At 37.6% G+C, this 18143-nt stretch overlaps 1 protein-coding gene and 1 long non-coding RNA gene across 2 annotated transcripts; both read right to left on the bottom strand.

The window, feature by feature from the left end:
* Positions 1-1071: 1071 nt before the first annotated feature.
* On the bottom strand, positions 1072-8051 carry LOC577578 (alpha-amylase 4N). The gene is made up of 5 exons (XM_777796.5): positions 7934-8051; positions 5235-5388; positions 4467-4690; positions 3391-3682; positions 1072-2302 (listed from the first exon to the last, which is right to left on the bottom strand). The coding sequence occupies exons 2-5, from the start codon at positions 5384-5386 to the stop codon at positions 1471-1473; spliced, it is 1500 nt and encodes a 499-aa protein (XP_782889.4). The 5' UTR covers positions 5387-5388; positions 7934-8051; the 3' UTR covers positions 1072-1470.
* Positions 8052-16510: 8459 nt separating this feature from the next.
* Positions 16511-18102, bottom strand: LOC115922762. The gene is made up of 3 exons (XR_004063601.1): positions 18058-18102; positions 17207-17288; positions 16511-16560 (listed from the first exon to the last, which is right to left on the bottom strand). It is a non-coding gene; the product is annotated as an uncharacterized LOC115922762 (long non-coding RNA).
* Between the last annotated feature and the right edge of the window lie 41 nt (positions 18103-18143).

Below are 18143 nucleotides of genomic sequence, written 5' to 3' on the forward strand. Positions count from 1 at the left end.
TTCATTACTCTTTCTCTTTAAACCACTGTATGTCTATCTCTCTCTTTATTCATCTATCGGCAGGGTCGTTCAGTTTTTGTTGTTGTTAGTTTGATTTAATTTTATTTCTGCGTTAAATAACGTAATACAAAACAATTAAATATTACAGGAAAATATATAAATATATTTTCAGATAATGATACATTACTTTTAAGCTCACAAAAAGGAAATACACATATAGGAAATAAACAATTTTAAAAATTTATTCACAGAATTTGTGAAATCAGGATCCGCTGTCATGAGCAAATTGCTTGAAGCCGATGGCAGCTACTCTCCCTTCTGTCTCTCCCTGTCTCTCCTTCTCTGTCTTGGTGTATCTATCGGTTAATCTTTCTCTTCACTCCCATTCATGAGCAAGATATTTACCTGCACTTGCTACTCTCCACCCAAGTGTTAAATGGGTATCCGGTAGGATGCGAACGTTCATGTGGTTGGACGAGCAAGTGTGCGCCTGTAAAATGGCGACTGGCTGGAATGCTCCCCAGGGAGTAGAAAATGTGCACACATTGTGCGGGTAAGCCTGAATCCGATGACCGGGGTAATAATATATCTGTAAAAAGCGCTTAGGCACATCGTTGGATCGGTGTATTGAGCGATATATAAAAAAACGGATTATCATTATTATTATTATTCGCTATTTATTCATCTTCCCCCCTCTCTCTCTCTCGCTCTCTCTCTCTCTCTCTCTATCTCTCTCTCCCCCTCTCTCTCTCTCTCCCCTCCCCTCTCTCTCTCTCTCTCTCTCTCTCTCTAACTCTCCCTCCCTTTCGCTTTCTCCCCCTCTCCCTTCCACTTCTGTCTGTCTCTACATCTTTCACGAGACTTTTCAGCACGTATTCACATAACATGAGAAACGTAACCCACTTCACAATTCGCCCACACCCCGTTCCCACACGATAAACTCATGCAGCTAAGCACGAAGAGAATCAATAATGGATGAATTATAGAAACATTAATTTGATGATAGAGTCGAACACGGACGCCCGTTGGAAAGTAAATTAGTAATGGCGACAGAAAGAAGGAAACTAAATGTCATTTTTTATTGCTTTTGTCTGAAAGGACGAGCTTTTATTTAGATTGATTATTTGATTAGGTCTCATTGGCACGTTAGTTATACATTTCAACGCCTAGACTAGTAGATGTTTTGTTATATTTGAATGTCTCCTTCAAAATAATGTTAAACATGTGAAATATAGATTATAGAACCTGTGTAGAAAGACCACCTCCATTCAATGGTCGCTTTACACTGAGTCTCACCTTAGAGTTGGGTCGTTTTATTCTATTAACATAGATTGTGCCATTATGCAACATGAGTGGAACCATTATTAAACAATTCGCATATATTTTAGGTCTACTTTATTAGGTTACCACGTAAACCATTTCAGGAGGATACCTATGGTTTCGTGGTATAAGCCGTTGTGTTGAATTCGGTTACCAATGGCACTGAGTGTTTCCACTCCCAGACTTAGCTCCGACGTGGATAGCAATCATCGAATCTTTGCCGCTATGGATCGAGATAGAAGCCTTGCCTTGGCTGTTAACAGAGATCTTGGTTCCTGCACAGCCGCTATTGGTCGGGTCGCCGCTGATGACGTCACAGTACTCGCCAGCAGGGAGACCAGTTTGGAGAGTGGAAGTCACGCGATACGATTGGTTGTTGATGGCAAAGAAGGCACGGTTGCCGCGCGAGAAAGCGATGAAGTTGTCTCCGTTGTCGTACCAGTTCTCGACGGGGTTCGAGCCAGCGGCGTTGCGGAAGCACGCCATGTTCTTGATCTGACGCCAGCGATGTTCGCAGACCCAACCGTTATCGCAGGTACCGTCAGAGTTGATGATAGGCGATTTGATGCTTCCATCACTATGAGCGGGTGGGCTGGAGTCAGGGTCGTCGAAGTAAAAACTGCTCATGACGCGGAAAATGCCATAGTTCCATGCCATACCAAAGGCCAAAGCCTTCTTATATGGCGTCGAGTCTTTGTAAGTCAAGATATCACCGCCGCCCCCGTGGCTGCGCTGATTATCATGGTTATCGACGAACACGAAAGCATCTCTGGAGTCCATCATACCCCAATCCTCGCCGAAGTTCTTGAAATACTTGGCCTTATTGTCGCCCGTGCCTATCCCTACGATCTTATCGCAGTATATGAACTCGGTGACATCAGCGAAACCGACGTACTCTGACGCTCTAACAGCCTCCGCTCCGGGATTACGATCAATCACCTCTTGGTAGATATAAGGCTTGCTGCCATCCACTGTGTGAAGTCTGTAAAATTGTAAAAACCAAGGTTGTGTCAATATACGATTTTTAAGTACAGAATAATGCTTTAATCTGAACTCAAAGTGTTTTATTATTTAGCATGTAACACAATCGCAAATACTCCTGAAAAAACAACCCGATGCAATATCAATTGCCTTTCACGTTACCTTTTGAATGTGCGATTGAATGTGCGATCATGACAATGACATATTACTAAATCTGAACGTGATTTCTATAGGACATAGAGTATTAAATTGCCCTTGAATTGGCTTCCCAAAAGTGACCAAATGGTATCATTTCCAAAATAAACAGATGGGTTTTTAAAATCCCCGACATGAATGCATATTCACGTCTGCAATCTGAAAACCGTTGGCAAAATCCATAGCCAGTTTAGAGAGATAGCTGCGTCACCAGAAACTGCTTTTGATTGGTCAGTCATCTCATGGGACTCAGAATACAATTTGCAAAACGATAACAACTGGACACTATTAATAATTAAGATTTTCAAATAAATAATATAATGTAAACTTATCTTTCATATATCACGATAATCATAAATTTCCTTTGGCGAGACATAGATCTATATTTGCCACACTCAACCCAGGTGATGTAAATGGGTACCTGGCAGGAACTAATTCCTTGAAATGAGATGCAAGAGCACCGCAGTGGCCGCCTTGCTAAAGCCAGGGTAATAATCGGGGCAGCGCCAGGAGTGTCACAACGTGACGGACATGTGCACTATTTAAGAATCCACCATTATTATTATTATTATTATTATTATAATCATGTTAATCCTCTTTAAGATGATATGCAAGTGAAATTCTACTATTCACGAAAGGGCATAGCCATTCATTTTAGCAATAAGACAAAATAAAAGAATGGGGGCATTTGGCCTTTCAAATGTAAACGATCGTTTCCATCTTGTAGATTCAAATTAAAACAATGAAAACAGATCACAAGAAAGTCAAGAAACACAAAAGAAGAGGCATCTTGCTTGCCAAAAGCATGCAGTGCTCACACCATAATCTTGGTCCTCTTCATTGTTCTCATTCCTTGTTTTCATTGTTCAACAAGCCGAGCATAATTATGATTACCTTCCGAAAATGTTTTTCAGATCACCCGGCCACATGTGCTTAGCGGCATCGATCCGGAACCCGGCCACACCCATGTCGATCATCTTGTTCATGTAGCTGGCCACCTTCTTGTCGGCATAATAGCTTGTCTTCGATCCGAACAGAATATCGTTCAGTCCGACCAGGTCACAGTTTCGCACAATGTCTGCGTCGTGGTAGTTGTTACCAACTTGTCCGTTACTAGTAGAGCAATATCCTCTCGGAACATTGAAATCGTTTCGGGAGTATGGCACCTCGCTGAATTCGTAGCTCTCTTAAAAATAGAGATGAAAGAGCATAAATTAAGACATGGTTTAGAGCCCGTCTGTACTAGTGTGGCCAGGAGGGATTAGACCATCCAGCGTGGTCACTGACAGGTGGTTGTCTCATCAACTCAGCTCTCAATTAACATAAGAAAAAAAGGATCATGGGGGACCAACGGGCACCGGTTAGGCATTGTTTTCTATATAGCGGGAGCAAGTAGCTACAAGTAGGGCAGTGTGGCTTTAAAGTGTACCAATCATCAAAAAAGTTTTGCTTTTGATGTAATGGGATCCGTGTAGATGTACTCTATTCAGTACGTGCTTTAAATATTATTTTTTACAAAGAGATATTGCCATTTAAATACATTTTTAGTGAACAGTAAAACGTCTTTTTGAGTAGGCTCGCATACATGTATAACCCAATTTCGCACAATTGTTAACATTATGCATGGGAATGAGTTCATTAGGCGATTTGTCCGCACTAGAGTTGAGGTTGTGTGTAGCTATCGTACGGATCCGTCAGACTAGGTACGATAGGTGCATACAGCCTTAACAAAAGCGGGTTGACCTTATGATTAACCAACGAAACCCATAAACCGTTGGGAAATGATGTAACAAAATTAATTTCAATATTTTCTTTTGGCATATTACTAAAGCGCAGTAGACTCTTTTTTAAATAACAAAAAAAAAGTGATAGTCTCATTAAATGAATCACACGTGATCGAGTTTGGCCAATCATTTGATTAGGATCTATTTACGAGTGAAATGCTTACAAAAATGACTATATATACTTACTTGCTGCCATGTGGTTGATAACGGCATCGACGTAGATGAGGACGTCGACTTTTCGACATCGTTCAACCATGTCCCTAAAGTCTGCCTCGTCTCCGCTTCGGCTTGTCAGTTCGTAGCTCATTGGCTGATACCGCTCGTACCAAGGACGCCATGGATTCGTTACCTTGTTCTGTTTTGAAGGTGGTGAGATCTGTACCCCGGCGAAGCCATATGGTCCGAGAAATCTGATTAAAAGTAATAACAATTCAATGAGAAAGAGGCATGTGGTTGGTTGGCCGTTTTTTTTTTAACCTGATTGCTAAGAAAGCATGTGTATGCTTGTAAGTAAGCGACCAGGGGACCGAGGGACTTGGTAATGAGAATTATACCTTATCAATGGGACTTGGTTTGGAACCTGGGACCTTCCGGATGCGAGACCACTTCTCTATTCACTGGGCATCCACACCTCTTCAGCAATGTGTGACTGATAAAAGGGCGTTAGCTTGCTGCACATTGAATTACTGGTAAACTCATTTCACAGGTTTTTATTGAGCATGTTACATCAAAATAAGTACATGTCTTGGATTTGAGGAAAGATCGACAGCTGATCGAGGAATTATATACAATCAGTCGCCGATTAATCGTCAAACGTTCGCCCAATGGCGGCAACCAGCAAGTGATGTAACTTAAGAAACTTTGAAAATTCTTTTGTAGTTTCTACTGCATTTAGTATAGATAGCGCGAATGAAATATTAACATAGAAAATAATGAAAAGAAACTGTCGCCTACCGTTCACACTCTTTTGCGATATCATTCCATGTCCATTCAAACAGGTGAACGATTACCGATCGTCCATTCTTAAAGTTAGATTTTCCATACCCAGAGGACGCCGCCCAGGCAGAGGTGCCGAAGAGAAGCAGAAAACAGGTCAAAATTCGCATGGCTGTAAGAAGAACAAAATAAGCAGCCAAGAAAATTCAAAAGATGTGATTTCTCCAAAAAAATAAATAACCACTAGGGTAAATAAAAAGGCATCGCCATTTTTACATGAGTACAGTCACTGTTAGTCTTAAACCCCATCGTAACTGTGGTTATCATCAACATCATTATCAGATTAATCATCATCATCGCCATTACCATGAACACTATCACTATCACTACCACTACCACCACCAGCACCACGACTAGCAGGTCTGAGAAAACTATTTTAAAAACTATTTTTAAAATGTGGAATATATTTAGATATTTGAATAACAAAATAAGAATCAACTTATATTTGGATGTCACCCGACCTCTAATAACATTAACATAATATTTTTTTAAATCTTTAAACCACCAACAACAAGATCGTGAAAAAGTTCGTCATTTTCAAATCTTTATGATCCTCATCTGCAGTCAACATCACCATCATCATCATCATTATCACCATCATCATCATCACTGTCATCATAACCACCACCATCATCACCATCATCATGATAACCATCACCATCAACATCACCATCATCATGATAACCATCACCATCAACATCACAATCATCATCACCATCATCATCATCATCATCATCATCACCATCATCACCATCATCATCACCATCATCATCATCACTGTCATCATAACCACCACCATCATCACCATCATCATGATAACCATCACCATCAACATCACCATCATCATGATAACCATCGCCATCAACATCACAATCATCATCACCATCATCACCATCACCATCATCATCATCACCATTATCATAACCACAACATCACCACCACCATAACCATCATCATCATCAAGATCACCGTCATCATAACCACACCATCACCACCACCATAACCGTCATCATCATCATCATCATCGTCAAGATCACCATCATCATAACCACACCATCACCACCACCATAACCGTCATCATCATCATCATCATCGTCATGATCACCGTCATCATAACCGTCATCATCATCATCATCGTCAAGATCACCATCATCATAACCACACCATCACCACCACCATAACTGTCATCATCATCATCATCATCATCGTCATGATCACCGTCGTCATAACCACACCATCATCATCATCATCATCATCATCATCATCACCGTCATCATAACCACACCATCATCATCATCGTTATCATCATCACTGTCATCATAACCAGCACCATCACCATCATCATCATCATAACCACACCATCACCACCACCATAACCATCATCATCATCAATTCTATTCCCATTATCAGAAATTTTCTTTATTTCTGCGTGAAATCATGATTGATCTGGTCTGTAAAATATTAAAACTAGTGATCTTGAGGGTAGGCTTAGATAACACAATTTGAAATGTTGACCATGCATGCTCTTCGGTATTTCTAAATGCATGTTTTTCTAAAAGCATGTTCATTCTATGTAACAAAATAAAGTTAAAACAAAAAATCTAAAAGCATAAAACAGAAAATATGCGTATGATTTTAGAATGACGATGGAACTCTAACACAATCATGAAAGTGGTCTTAAATTCTAGCAATTATTGTATCATCATAAGATAAGAATGTCGCCAAAATGTTAAATTGAGTAAGATTAGAACACACCAACGAGACCGATAGCATACCAAACCCAGACCGAAAAAAATTACATTACCCTGAATGGCTAAGAGTCGGTCGATTTAAAGTTGGTTTGGCGGTGTGACGGAGTTATCAGTTATCAAAAGTAAAAGGAAAATTAATAAATATATGTATTTCCTCTCGAAGAACAGCATACAAATTTGAAATAAAACAGTGCGTTAGAAAAGACAACAGCCTCCACTAGTGATCCTTCAAGCAAACAACACTGTTGCTCATAAATTTGGAATATATTTTTGTTTACCTCGGTCTATTTATGAGGTGATAGTGAGAACATGATTAATCCTTTATAGATAATTTTTCACATCTTCTCATAACTTTATTGATCAATCTAAAGAGTGACAGAGCTTGATCAATAAAGTCCCGACAAGAGATACAATTTATCTATCAAGAATAAACCGTATGGTCACAATCATTTTATAAAAAGGGGTGAGACAATTTATTCCAACTTTATGAGAACCGGTGTATTATAGATGTGTAATGTAATTCGCCCTCATTGAAACCTGATTTTCGACAGTTTTGGAAAAAGCAGTCATTCCTACATACATACATACATACATATTGGTATTTATTTAGCGCCTTTACATGAACATGCTCAAGGCGCTTTACATTTTAAAATACAAACATAATAGTTATATACTCTCCAAGTGCATTACACTCTAAAAAATGACAATTACAAAGAAAACAAATGAGTTTTTAAATGTTTCTTAAATAATGCGACTGAGGTGCAAGAACGAATGCTTAAAGGGAGACTATTCCAAATAGTGGGACCAGAAAAAATTATATTTTGTTGACCCTTCTTCGAATTGATGCGGGGGATTTGCAGAAGAAGGGGGTCTGACCTTGAACGTAATGGATATCTTGATTCCTACCTGCGTGATGCGTGTTGCAGATACTTGAGGATAACTCGAAGTAAAGTTTACTGGAACAGAAAGTACAGAGGTACTATAAGGATAGGTTTATATATGATGCGATGAATTTTATGTCATCGTCATCAGATTTGAATGTAAATATAATACGTGTGTCATAGTCTAATTTCCATTGGTTACATATGTTGAAGAGTTAGGTGAGTGAACGCCACGCCCCGAAGTAGTGGCGAATACAGAGGGCCGAATTCCCCGTTCTTTGGTGGTCTAAAAACAAGGGGGTAGAGCGACGGAATAAAAAGGGAGAAAAGAGGATGAAGGTGAAAAGATAAAAGAAAAAAAGGGAGAAAAAAATGAACCAATCGCTACCATGGGTAACGTGTCGGCAACCTATTCGATAGGATGGAAACGCCTCCCCACAATCTCAGCGTAATTCATGCATAAAATGAATAATCAGAAGCTGATCGGGGGGGGGGGAATCGTCTACCCCCCTCCCTCCTTTTTGTCGGCCCAGGAAAAGGAGATAACAGAACAAGTAGAAAATAAAGAGAAAGAAGGTAAAGAAGAAGAAGAAGATAGAGGCCGCGAGGAAGAGAAGAGAGAGAAACAAATGCAAAGAAAAAAAATAAAAGTATAAATTAATATACACAGACAGATTACCGACTGGTTTTGCTCGGCATGCGCCTACGAAGAGTTATCTTTCTTAATTTTCATTTTTGGAAGATATTGATTATTAAGAAAAAAAATATGAAAAATAATGGAGATCGAGACCTAAAATGTAATCACAAATTAATACCAGTGTAAGGAACGAGGGTGGTAATAATGATGCAATAATCATGACATTTGATGATATTGTGGAAAATATGACGTAAGGATATGGCAGGGGGAAGGATGAGAGGGAGGGAGAGGAGGAGTCGGAGAAGGGAGAGGAGGAGGCGGAGGAGAGAGAGGAGGAGGGGGAGGAGGAGGGGAGAGGGCGAAGAGCAAAGGAGGAGGGATGGGGGGACAGGGTGTGAGTAGGAGGAGGAGAAGGGTGGAGGCGGTTGAAGAGAGAAGGAGGAGGTTGATGGTGTTGATCCTGTATTAATTGAATTTTACCCAACTGAAAATAATGTAACATTGAGGTAACATCAATTTTGCGTTTCGCAATACAAGAACAATGCATAGTACATACAAACATGTAAAAACGTAGGCGTGCATGGAGGTAAAAACGTAGGCGTGCATGGAGGTACGTGTACTGTGTGAGTCAGAAAAAAGGGATATGTTATCAAAGCCAGATAACAGCTTTTCCGTGTTTACATTTAGATATATTTTATTGACTCACACTGTAGATACAGAAACAAAGACTTCACACTAGTTTAATTGCAATCGGCACTTATCTAGTGAGATGCAAAATATAGAATATTGATATATTATCCAAGCCAGACAACAGCTTTTCCGTGTTTACATTTAGATATGAAAACTCGGAGATATTTACCAGATACCTGCCGCCATGGCGCGTGCGTCTGATAATAATATATATTTGACATATGCTTTGGTGTCTTGAAAGTTCCCACAAGTCAGAACAAACAAACAAAAAGACTTTGACGAGGTCATCTTAGGTCACGTGGAAAATAATGGGGAAAATATTATCAACGTTGTCAAAAAAAATAAGAATACAAAACTGGTGTTCCAATGTTTGCTCCTCGGGGCTTTCTGGTGATAGAGTAGTTTACAAGTTTTAATTGGGATTTGGATTATTTTAATTAGCTATAGATTCCAGCAACAATTGCTTCAGTCTTTATGTATTCAAAGATATAGGTAAAGGGTTAGAGTTGCAGTTGGATTTAAAACAAGCTTTAGTGCTAGGAAGTGCTTGGGGAGAATGAAATTCGAGTTTGGAATTCGTAAAATTGAATTTCAAGCTTTGAATGAGATTGTGTTCTACTCCTGTGCATGTATGTAGTAAAGGGCGTAACTAAACTTGAAATCAGAAAATGAATGAGATCTAATTTCTTTACCTCTCTGACTTTTCTAACACTCTGCATCAGGACTGACTACCTATAAGATCTTATTTTTAAATGACGATTTTAAAAAAAAATTGTTTTAATCACTATGGCATTATTCAAGCTAACAAACAAACAAAACCAAAATCAAGTCATATATTTGACACATACATACACGAATCGTTTAAAATGATACATGAAAATGTCTTTTATTTGTCATTATTTTGATGAAACTAACAATTAAACCTCCTATTGTGGTAAATACTGTAAAGCAAGGCATGTTAATAAATTTCCTTCATAAAAGATCAGATCACCAAAATTCTTGATGCCGTCATAAATATGAGCAAAGGATGACAATGCATTTCAATTAGTATAACGCAATATACAGACAAGGGACTGAATAAATACATACTAGAGATATACTATCGTACTTTGAACAAATTATATATCTTCTCATCAATACTGTCAAGAAATGAAACAGCTGAAAACACAGTGATTATGCTTAACTCTTTAAATGCCACACAAGCTATCTTCCTGTACCACATTGTATTTATCAACCGGATAGATATAGCAAAAGGCTTCAAAATTATTCAACTGTTTCCAGTGCCAGAGAGTCCTGTCTTGTGCAAACATACAGCTATGACGGCAATGTCCTTCAAGGTTAAAAATGTGTGACCATATTTGTTTTGAAAGTGTAAACAGAGTGACCTACAAGTAAAAATTGTGAACATACCATCTTACAATGTTAATGATACATGAACATGTTAACCTATAAGGTAAACACACCATCTTACAATGTTAAAGATACATGAACACGTTAACCTATAATGTGAACACATTGTCCAACAATGTTCAGAGTGTAAACATACCCTTTTAATAGCAATGTTAGAAAATATGAACATACCATCCTACCATGTTAAAATAGAAATTGTGAACAAAGTAAGCTAAGATGTTGAAACAGTGTAAACATATACATCTAAATACGCATGAAACACACAAAAATTATCCTCATCTGAAACTGAGTAAGTTACATGATATGCTTTTCAACAAATTAGAAAATGAAAAAAAAATGATAATAATAATCATTTTGCTACTCACTCAGCTGCTTTGAAAATTATCAGTGATTTTATGCAATAAAAAATGAGGACGTTGGAGGCTCTTTTATATATGTAAATAATAACCTCATACATAATGGTTTTGGGAATTCAGTACATGTACATGTATAAAACTTATCTTATGAAACAATGTTCTCACTCATTTTCTCTTTCTGCAACATATAGGTATATGGGTGATGAGTTCATTGAAAAGATGGACAAGATTACTTTGTACATGTAATTAGGCAAGACTATTTTAAAAGCAAAATGTGAAATCTCAGGAAACCTTTTCATAGAGCAAAATAGAATTGTTTGCCATCAATGAGGAAATTGAGGAATCTTCTGGGTTGGCTGGTCCTCCTCCTCTGCTTCTTCTCTCTGCACTATGTAGTAGATAAATATGAAAGCGACACCAGCGAATCCCAGAGCGCATGTGAAGAGCATGACCCTGATGGCAGAGACAGAGGACTGCGGGAGGGCGCCGTATACCTCCACCGCAAACTGAGTCTGAAGCTTACAGTAACTGAGATATATAGAATAGAATAGAATAGAATTTATTGTCTTCTTCCAAAGCAAAAGAAGAAACTTTCCTTCCAGGTGATCAAACGTAAAATTACAAAACTTATACAAAATTTATAATATAAATACAATCATACCAAAATATCAAATGCATAAAAAGTATGAATTAATAAGTAATAAATACATATAACTTAAGGATAAAGGGACAAAAAGGAAGAAATAGGGAAGAATATAGAACAAGGGGATTACAGGAGAATGTAGCCCCAGGGTGAAGTAACTCAAAAACCAATTCAACCCCCCCCCCCCCCCACCTCCAGGGTTTCACTCTCCTTTAAACGATGAGACAGAAAGACTAGGGAGATAAATGGTAAGAAGAATGGAAAAAAGGGAAAGGAACAGAAAGAAAAGGAGAGAGAGGGGGGAGAAGGAGATGAATTAGAGGAAGATAAGAGAGATTTAGGAGAGAAAGAAAAGGTGGAGAAAGTATAGAGAGAGGAAGGATGAGAGAGAGAGAGCAAGGGAGGCAGACATACATGTAAAGAGTAAGAAAGTGTGAGGGAGAAGAGAAAGGGGAAGGGGGCAGATAGATGGGGTGAGACAGAGTCACAGAGAGATAGGGAGAGAAAATAAGGTTGGAAAAAAAGGTGGAAAGACATATTATCAAGATAGGAGCAGAAAAGGTGAGAGAGATAGACAGGGGGAGAAAGAGATAGAGAGAAATTGGGAGTGATAAACAGTCACTCCGGCTAAATAACTGAGATTCTAGTTCCTCTTCTAATCATTCCTATTATTCTCATCTACTCTACCCATAATTCCATCAAATTCTTTTTCGTCTATCTTCTATTGTCTCCTTTAAATACTCTTTACCATGCTACTCATTTTCCTATTTTTTCCTCTCATTTGTGTCTTCCAAAGTGATGTATCTGTGTGCTGCCTGAAAATAGAGAAATATTAAGTGTTCTCTACTTATGACATTACAATTTGCTGCAGAGGTATCTCTTTAGGTGTTTTTCTGAATCATATGTAAACGACGCCTAATATGGAAGTTTTCAAACATACCTATACTTTGGATCTAGCACCGTCACATTGAAGACATAGATAGCATTCTTCTCCCTCCATAGGACCTTGTTCATAGTCTTTTCACTCAGTACCTGGTACGGAAGCCTCTCTGATATCCTTGTTTTGTTTGCTTCAATGCAGTCTTGATAATTCTGATCCCAACCAAACCATGGAAATCAAGAAGAGGATGATGGTTAAAATCAGCATTCCAGAGATTTTTAATTAATTTAATATCAATATATTTACTTATTGGGTGTTCTATAAGGGAAGGGGGTCTTTTCATTTGGAAGGGAGCCCTTTCTAAAATCATTGTTCTAAAGTTTGTATGTTTTTTAAAAATTGTTTTATATTACCTGACTGCTAAGAAAGCATATGTATGCTTTTAAGTAACCAACCAGGTGACCAACAGCTTTAAGTCCTCTCCGGGTGACTTTGTAATGAGGATTAATGCCTTACCTAAGAGTATGAGCGCATTGACTTTGTTTTGAACCCAGGACCTTCCCGTTATGAGACCACTGCTCTGCCACTGAGCCATTGGGCCTCTTCAATACTCTTCAATACAGTCTTTTTTTCTTTTCTCTTTAATACAGTCTTGATGATTCTGAGCCCAACACTAATGACGGAAAAGGAAGGGAGTAGAATCAGTGTGTCAAAGCCTACATATTTTTTTCACTCAAGACTGGTATGATATCCTTATATTCATCTATTCTGGGTTCTCTACAAAGGTTTATCTTCTCAAAAGGTAGAGAAATTTTTGATAAATCTGATCACAAAACTACAACGAGAGGAGAGGGGGATCAGCATTCCATCATGATTTGTGATTAACACTTTGACTACTGAAGCTTTCTCATTCCCATAGGCTTAACACATAAACCACTTGGTTCCAGTAAGCAATGGGGTAACACTTTCATTGCTTTCTCCACCTCTCTGCATGGTCTCATGTTTGCCACACAAGCAATTTTGCACAAAACAATAGGCACCAATAGACAGAAAGATTGTGTAACATAAAGGCTTTGCAATATTATCAACTTTCTGGTCTTGATTTACTCCATAACACCCCTTTTAAACAGTGGTGTAAATTCATCTTACACTGGACACAATTTGGTATATCTATCCAATGATAAATGCAATGTGGCACCGGGAGAGTAATTATGTGGCATATAAAGAGTTTATCAAATCAAATTCCAACATGAGACTAACAGTATAATTATATATTATTATGTGTTCTCTGTACAAAGTCGTCTTTTCTACTCACATATCTCGTCCAAGCTGTACTGGGATCCTTGGTAGTATTCTGTAACGTTAACATTTCCACCCAACTCTGAGGGGGCTGTGTACATCCAGCCTATAACCATTAATGGATTCAAATTCAGGGGTGATGACATATTTTAAAATCACATATTCAATTCAATTCAAATTTTATTGTCCAATTATTGAAATTCCTTTGCATGTCAATACAAGATTACAAATTATAAGCATCAATATAAGATACAAATGGATACAGAATTATGTAGTACATTTTATTTGAACATAGATGTGACAGTTCAAAATGCAGACTAAAATTCAATTCATAATTCTGACTAAGTAATTAAATTAAATTCATAATTCAGATTAAATTAAATTCACAATTCAGGTTAAATTCAATTTATAATTCGGACCAATTCAATTCATAATTCAGATCAAATCCAATATATGCATGCAATGCAAAGATATTCCAGCAGAGCAACAGATAACGATACTAACAGCCCATGAGATTTCAATCATAAATATCTTGATTTTCAGACAGGCGATCGGCCTGTAAAGGTTCATAATTATTATTGCAGCATGAGCTAAATCCAGGATTTTGTTTCAGAATCTGAGGCAAAGTTACCCAATTCCTTTAAATGTAGAATGCACCTTTCTTCAATTGTTACCTGTTTTGCAGTCATGAGGTAGTCATAGTTGTGTGCGCCATGTATCTCAATCATAGCATAGTCCGTGTCCATCTTTTCAATGAACTCATCACCCATATACCTAAATGTTACAGAAAGAGAAAATGAGTGAGAACATTGTTTCATAAATCATTTCCTCTTTCCCGCTCTCTCTCTCTCTCTCTTACTTCTTTATAATCCATTTCCATAACCTTTTATAGATCTTAATTCTTTTGTTATATTGTTTTCTGTCTTCCTTTGTAGCTCTTATATTAAAAAATGTTTTGATTCTCCTTCCCTCTCTATCTCTGTGATTGCCCCTCCCTTTGTCTCTCTTTGCTGTTTACCCCCTCCCCTTCCAGCTTTTTTTTCTCTCTCTCTTTCTCTCTCTCTCTTTCTCTCCCACTCTCTCTCTTTCTCTCACCCTCCCACTACCCCTCTCTCTTTTACTCTCTTTCTCTCTCTCTCTCTCTCTCTCTCTCTCTCTCTCTCTTTCTCTCACTTTTTCCTAACTCAATGGTTTATTTTTATGTACATGTAAGTATGGTGTGCCTTTTTCTAGTTAACAAAATTCATGAGTGAGAAATAATGTACAATGTTTTACCGAAGGGTTACCAGTTGCCGTTTCTTAATTTGTCTAAAAATGAGACCACAAAATGTTGGACAACCATATATTCTGTTCACAGAAAAGATTGCAAAAGCCTGAATTGGCCTGAAACAAAGTCTGAATTCAAGCAGAAGCTGGAAACTGGTTTCTCTGCATAATGATATCACTAGATCAGATCAAAATGCTACTGATCAAAGACTCACAAATCAAAATGTGGTTTGTATCCATCGCTGTAGTAGGATTGATCAGGACAGCCATGTCTTCCATAGTCATACTGGATACTCAGGATTCCCTGGTCTTCGCTGATTCCGTTGGTACCCTCCAAGAAACTGGGATCGTACTCGTCTCTGCAGAGATTAAAGATGAAGTTGAGTTCAGGGGGGTGTTTCACAAAGATCCTAAGCTGAACTTATCTCTATTAAAGTTGGACTTAACAATTATGGAAGGCCGTTAGCATCTATGAAAGTATTTTGTAAAAGTTATTTTAAAAGAAATGAAATGTTGATTCAAATCATTCATATTTTCTACTATAATGGGAGATTTCATATTCTTGATGTGGAATTTATGAAATGTCTAAAATACTTTAATTTTTTGCTTTTGAATATATCTTATTTTAATGCTACAAATGGCTCTCCATAATTTTTAAGTCCAACTTAGAGTTCAGTTCAGGTTAGGCTCTTTGTGAAACAGCCCTCTGGTCAAGCAATACATTTAGAAGGTATTGTCTAGAACCAAGTGGGAAAGCTCGGTTGGTGGTGGTACATGAGATTTGTTGTATACTGTGAGTTTTGTGGAAAGATTAAATAGAAGGAAAAAAAAAATCATGTATGGAACTACAGTACACACACAAGTTGCAGTAACGTTTTGTTGAGCTGTTTTTCATTATAATTCGAAAATGAGGGCATGTGAAAGCACTCAATGAATGATAGGATGAAATTGAAGGCCTTCCTTACCTTTCAAAAGTGTAGACATAGTTCTTGAGGTATTCACATGATTCTCTCTTGAGCTGTCTGGTAAAAAAGGGGAAGGGGAATTTATATTAAGTAGATGAACATAAATGTGTGCATCATTTTATTTCATGCTATATTAAAGTTAAAAGTGTTCATAATATATTTCTTTTGGCAGGGACTTTTCTACATGCACAGAATATCTATTTTCCACTGCAATCACAGTATTTTTGTAAACAGACGAAAAGTTCAAGTACATCTCAAAGAGGTGGCATAACGTAATCAGCTGTTCTCTCAAACGCCATCTTCATGTATCTCTTATCTCTTAACAATGCAGCTACAGCTTCATGTTCACAAAGTGTATCACATTTTCAGATGCACTCAGACTGCTTTTGAAGATAGATATCAGTTCATACGGAGGGGTAAGGAAGAGAGAGAGAGAGAGAGAACACCACATACTTTCTTGCTCGGATGGTTTTCTCTGGTGGGCAGCCAGCGGACACATAGGCATGCTAAAGATAACAGACAGAGATAGGATTTCTTAAAGTACATTCATAATATCAATCAAATGTGCCACCATAACAAGCTTTATAACAGCACTTCTGTTGCTCATGAAAAATTTTCATAAACGATAGTACACAATCTCTTTTAAATGCCATGTTCACATACAGTGTCAATCATATTCTTGTTTGGGAGTTTGCTAATGTTGTCATCCCTTTAAAAATTCTTTTCTTTTTTTCTTTTACACACCTTTTATCTCAAAATAAACCCAATTACTTTATATTGATAAAGTGCACTTACATGTTAGTCATACACAAATAATGCAGTTAAACAATACAAATATCTTATGACAATAATCAGTAAATATAAATTGTTTGAATTCTGAAAAAACACAAAATCATCTTTCTCTACATGATCATTTAATTTACAAGTAATATGGATGTTCTCATCAGATGCAGTCAAACCTGTCTAAGTACTGACTTTTCTATTAAGGCCACCTTTTTTTCTCCCTCTACTGAAATTACGAGTTGTACAACCTGTCTAGAAAAGGCAGAGGCCAATTCTTCAAATTCTTTCAGATGATAGTTATAGAAGTTTTGCCTTACTGTAATCAAACATATCAAGAAACAGGGAGAAAAACTCCACAAGATGACTTACAACACTTGGGTTAGGTAAACAGGTCAGGCTAGGCTCTGCTGTAGTAAATGTCACTGTGGTCAATCCATCAATATACTCTCCACTGTAAGACAAGCAATAAAGTCATCATGTCTTTTCTCCTTTAAGTAATAACTCAAAGTTAGTACAAAGGACTGTGAGATGTCGGATCCTTGATTCAAGAAATTATTATCATTAAGTATTTGGTGTGACCTGTGCCTGGGACCGCATCACCAGGGTTTCCCCCAATCTTATACAAATAATACAGTGGGTTTCTTGATGTGCGATCGTGGTGACTGCTCTTGCTCTACAAGGAGCCTCCGTTCAGTGCTATGTCGCTTTATCCAAGGGATGGAGTGTTTATCCACAGTAATATAACCTGCGTCTATGTAACAGACCAGACATAATAATGATATTTATAGCTACATTTATACTGTGCACATATCCATCCAAAGGGATGCTTGAGGCACCTAAAAACTACTGTTATTACCCTGGTTTTAGCCCAGCCGCCCTCAGGCACTAATAGTGTTCAAGGAATATATTCCTATCAGACAACCATTTACTACACCTGGGTGGATAGTTGAACAAGTAGAATAGTGTCTTGCAAAAGGATATTACTGCAGCAGCTGGACTCAAACAGCAAACAATCTCCTCGCATAATTCAATCCAACAGAATTTAAATTTAAATTTCCCTTGAAAGGTGTGAGTTAAAAGATACAAAATTAATTTAACTTTGTTTAAAGATCTAAAACCAAGAGTCTTTTACACATTCTGAGAAAAAAACACTGATTCATTAAATTCTGAATTTGAGAATATACATGTAATACAGTTTTTTTCTAAAGTTGCAAACTTACTCTTCTATGTCTGGTTGATCTCCCGTCAGACTTATAGTAGCACTCTGTGATTGAAATTAAGAAAGAATAAAAAAGAAGAAATTAAA

Source organism: Strongylocentrotus purpuratus, unplaced genomic scaffold (genome assembly GCF_000002235.5).
Source record: "Strongylocentrotus purpuratus isolate Spur 01 unplaced genomic scaffold, Spur_5.0 spur5_scaffold_12, whole genome shotgun sequence".
Classification (NCBI taxonomy): Eukaryota; Metazoa; Echinodermata; class Echinoidea; order Camarodonta; family Strongylocentrotidae; genus Strongylocentrotus; species Strongylocentrotus purpuratus.

What these genes read in the sequence shown, in the direction of transcription:
- LOC577578 (XM_777796.5), bottom strand. Translation starts at nt 5,386, where the DNA reads ATGCGAATTTTGACCTGTTTTCTGCTTCTCTTCGGCACCTCTGCCTGG. An exon ending in TATCAACCACATGGCAGCAA is followed by an intron (nt 3,683 to 4,466) that starts GTAAGTATATAT and finishes TCTATTTTTAAG; the next exon opens with AGAGCTACGAATTCAGCGAG. An exon ending in CTGAAAAACATTTTCGGAAG is followed by an intron (nt 2,303 to 3,390) that starts GTAATCATAATT and finishes ACAATTTTACAG; the next exon opens with ACTTCACACAGTGGATGGCA.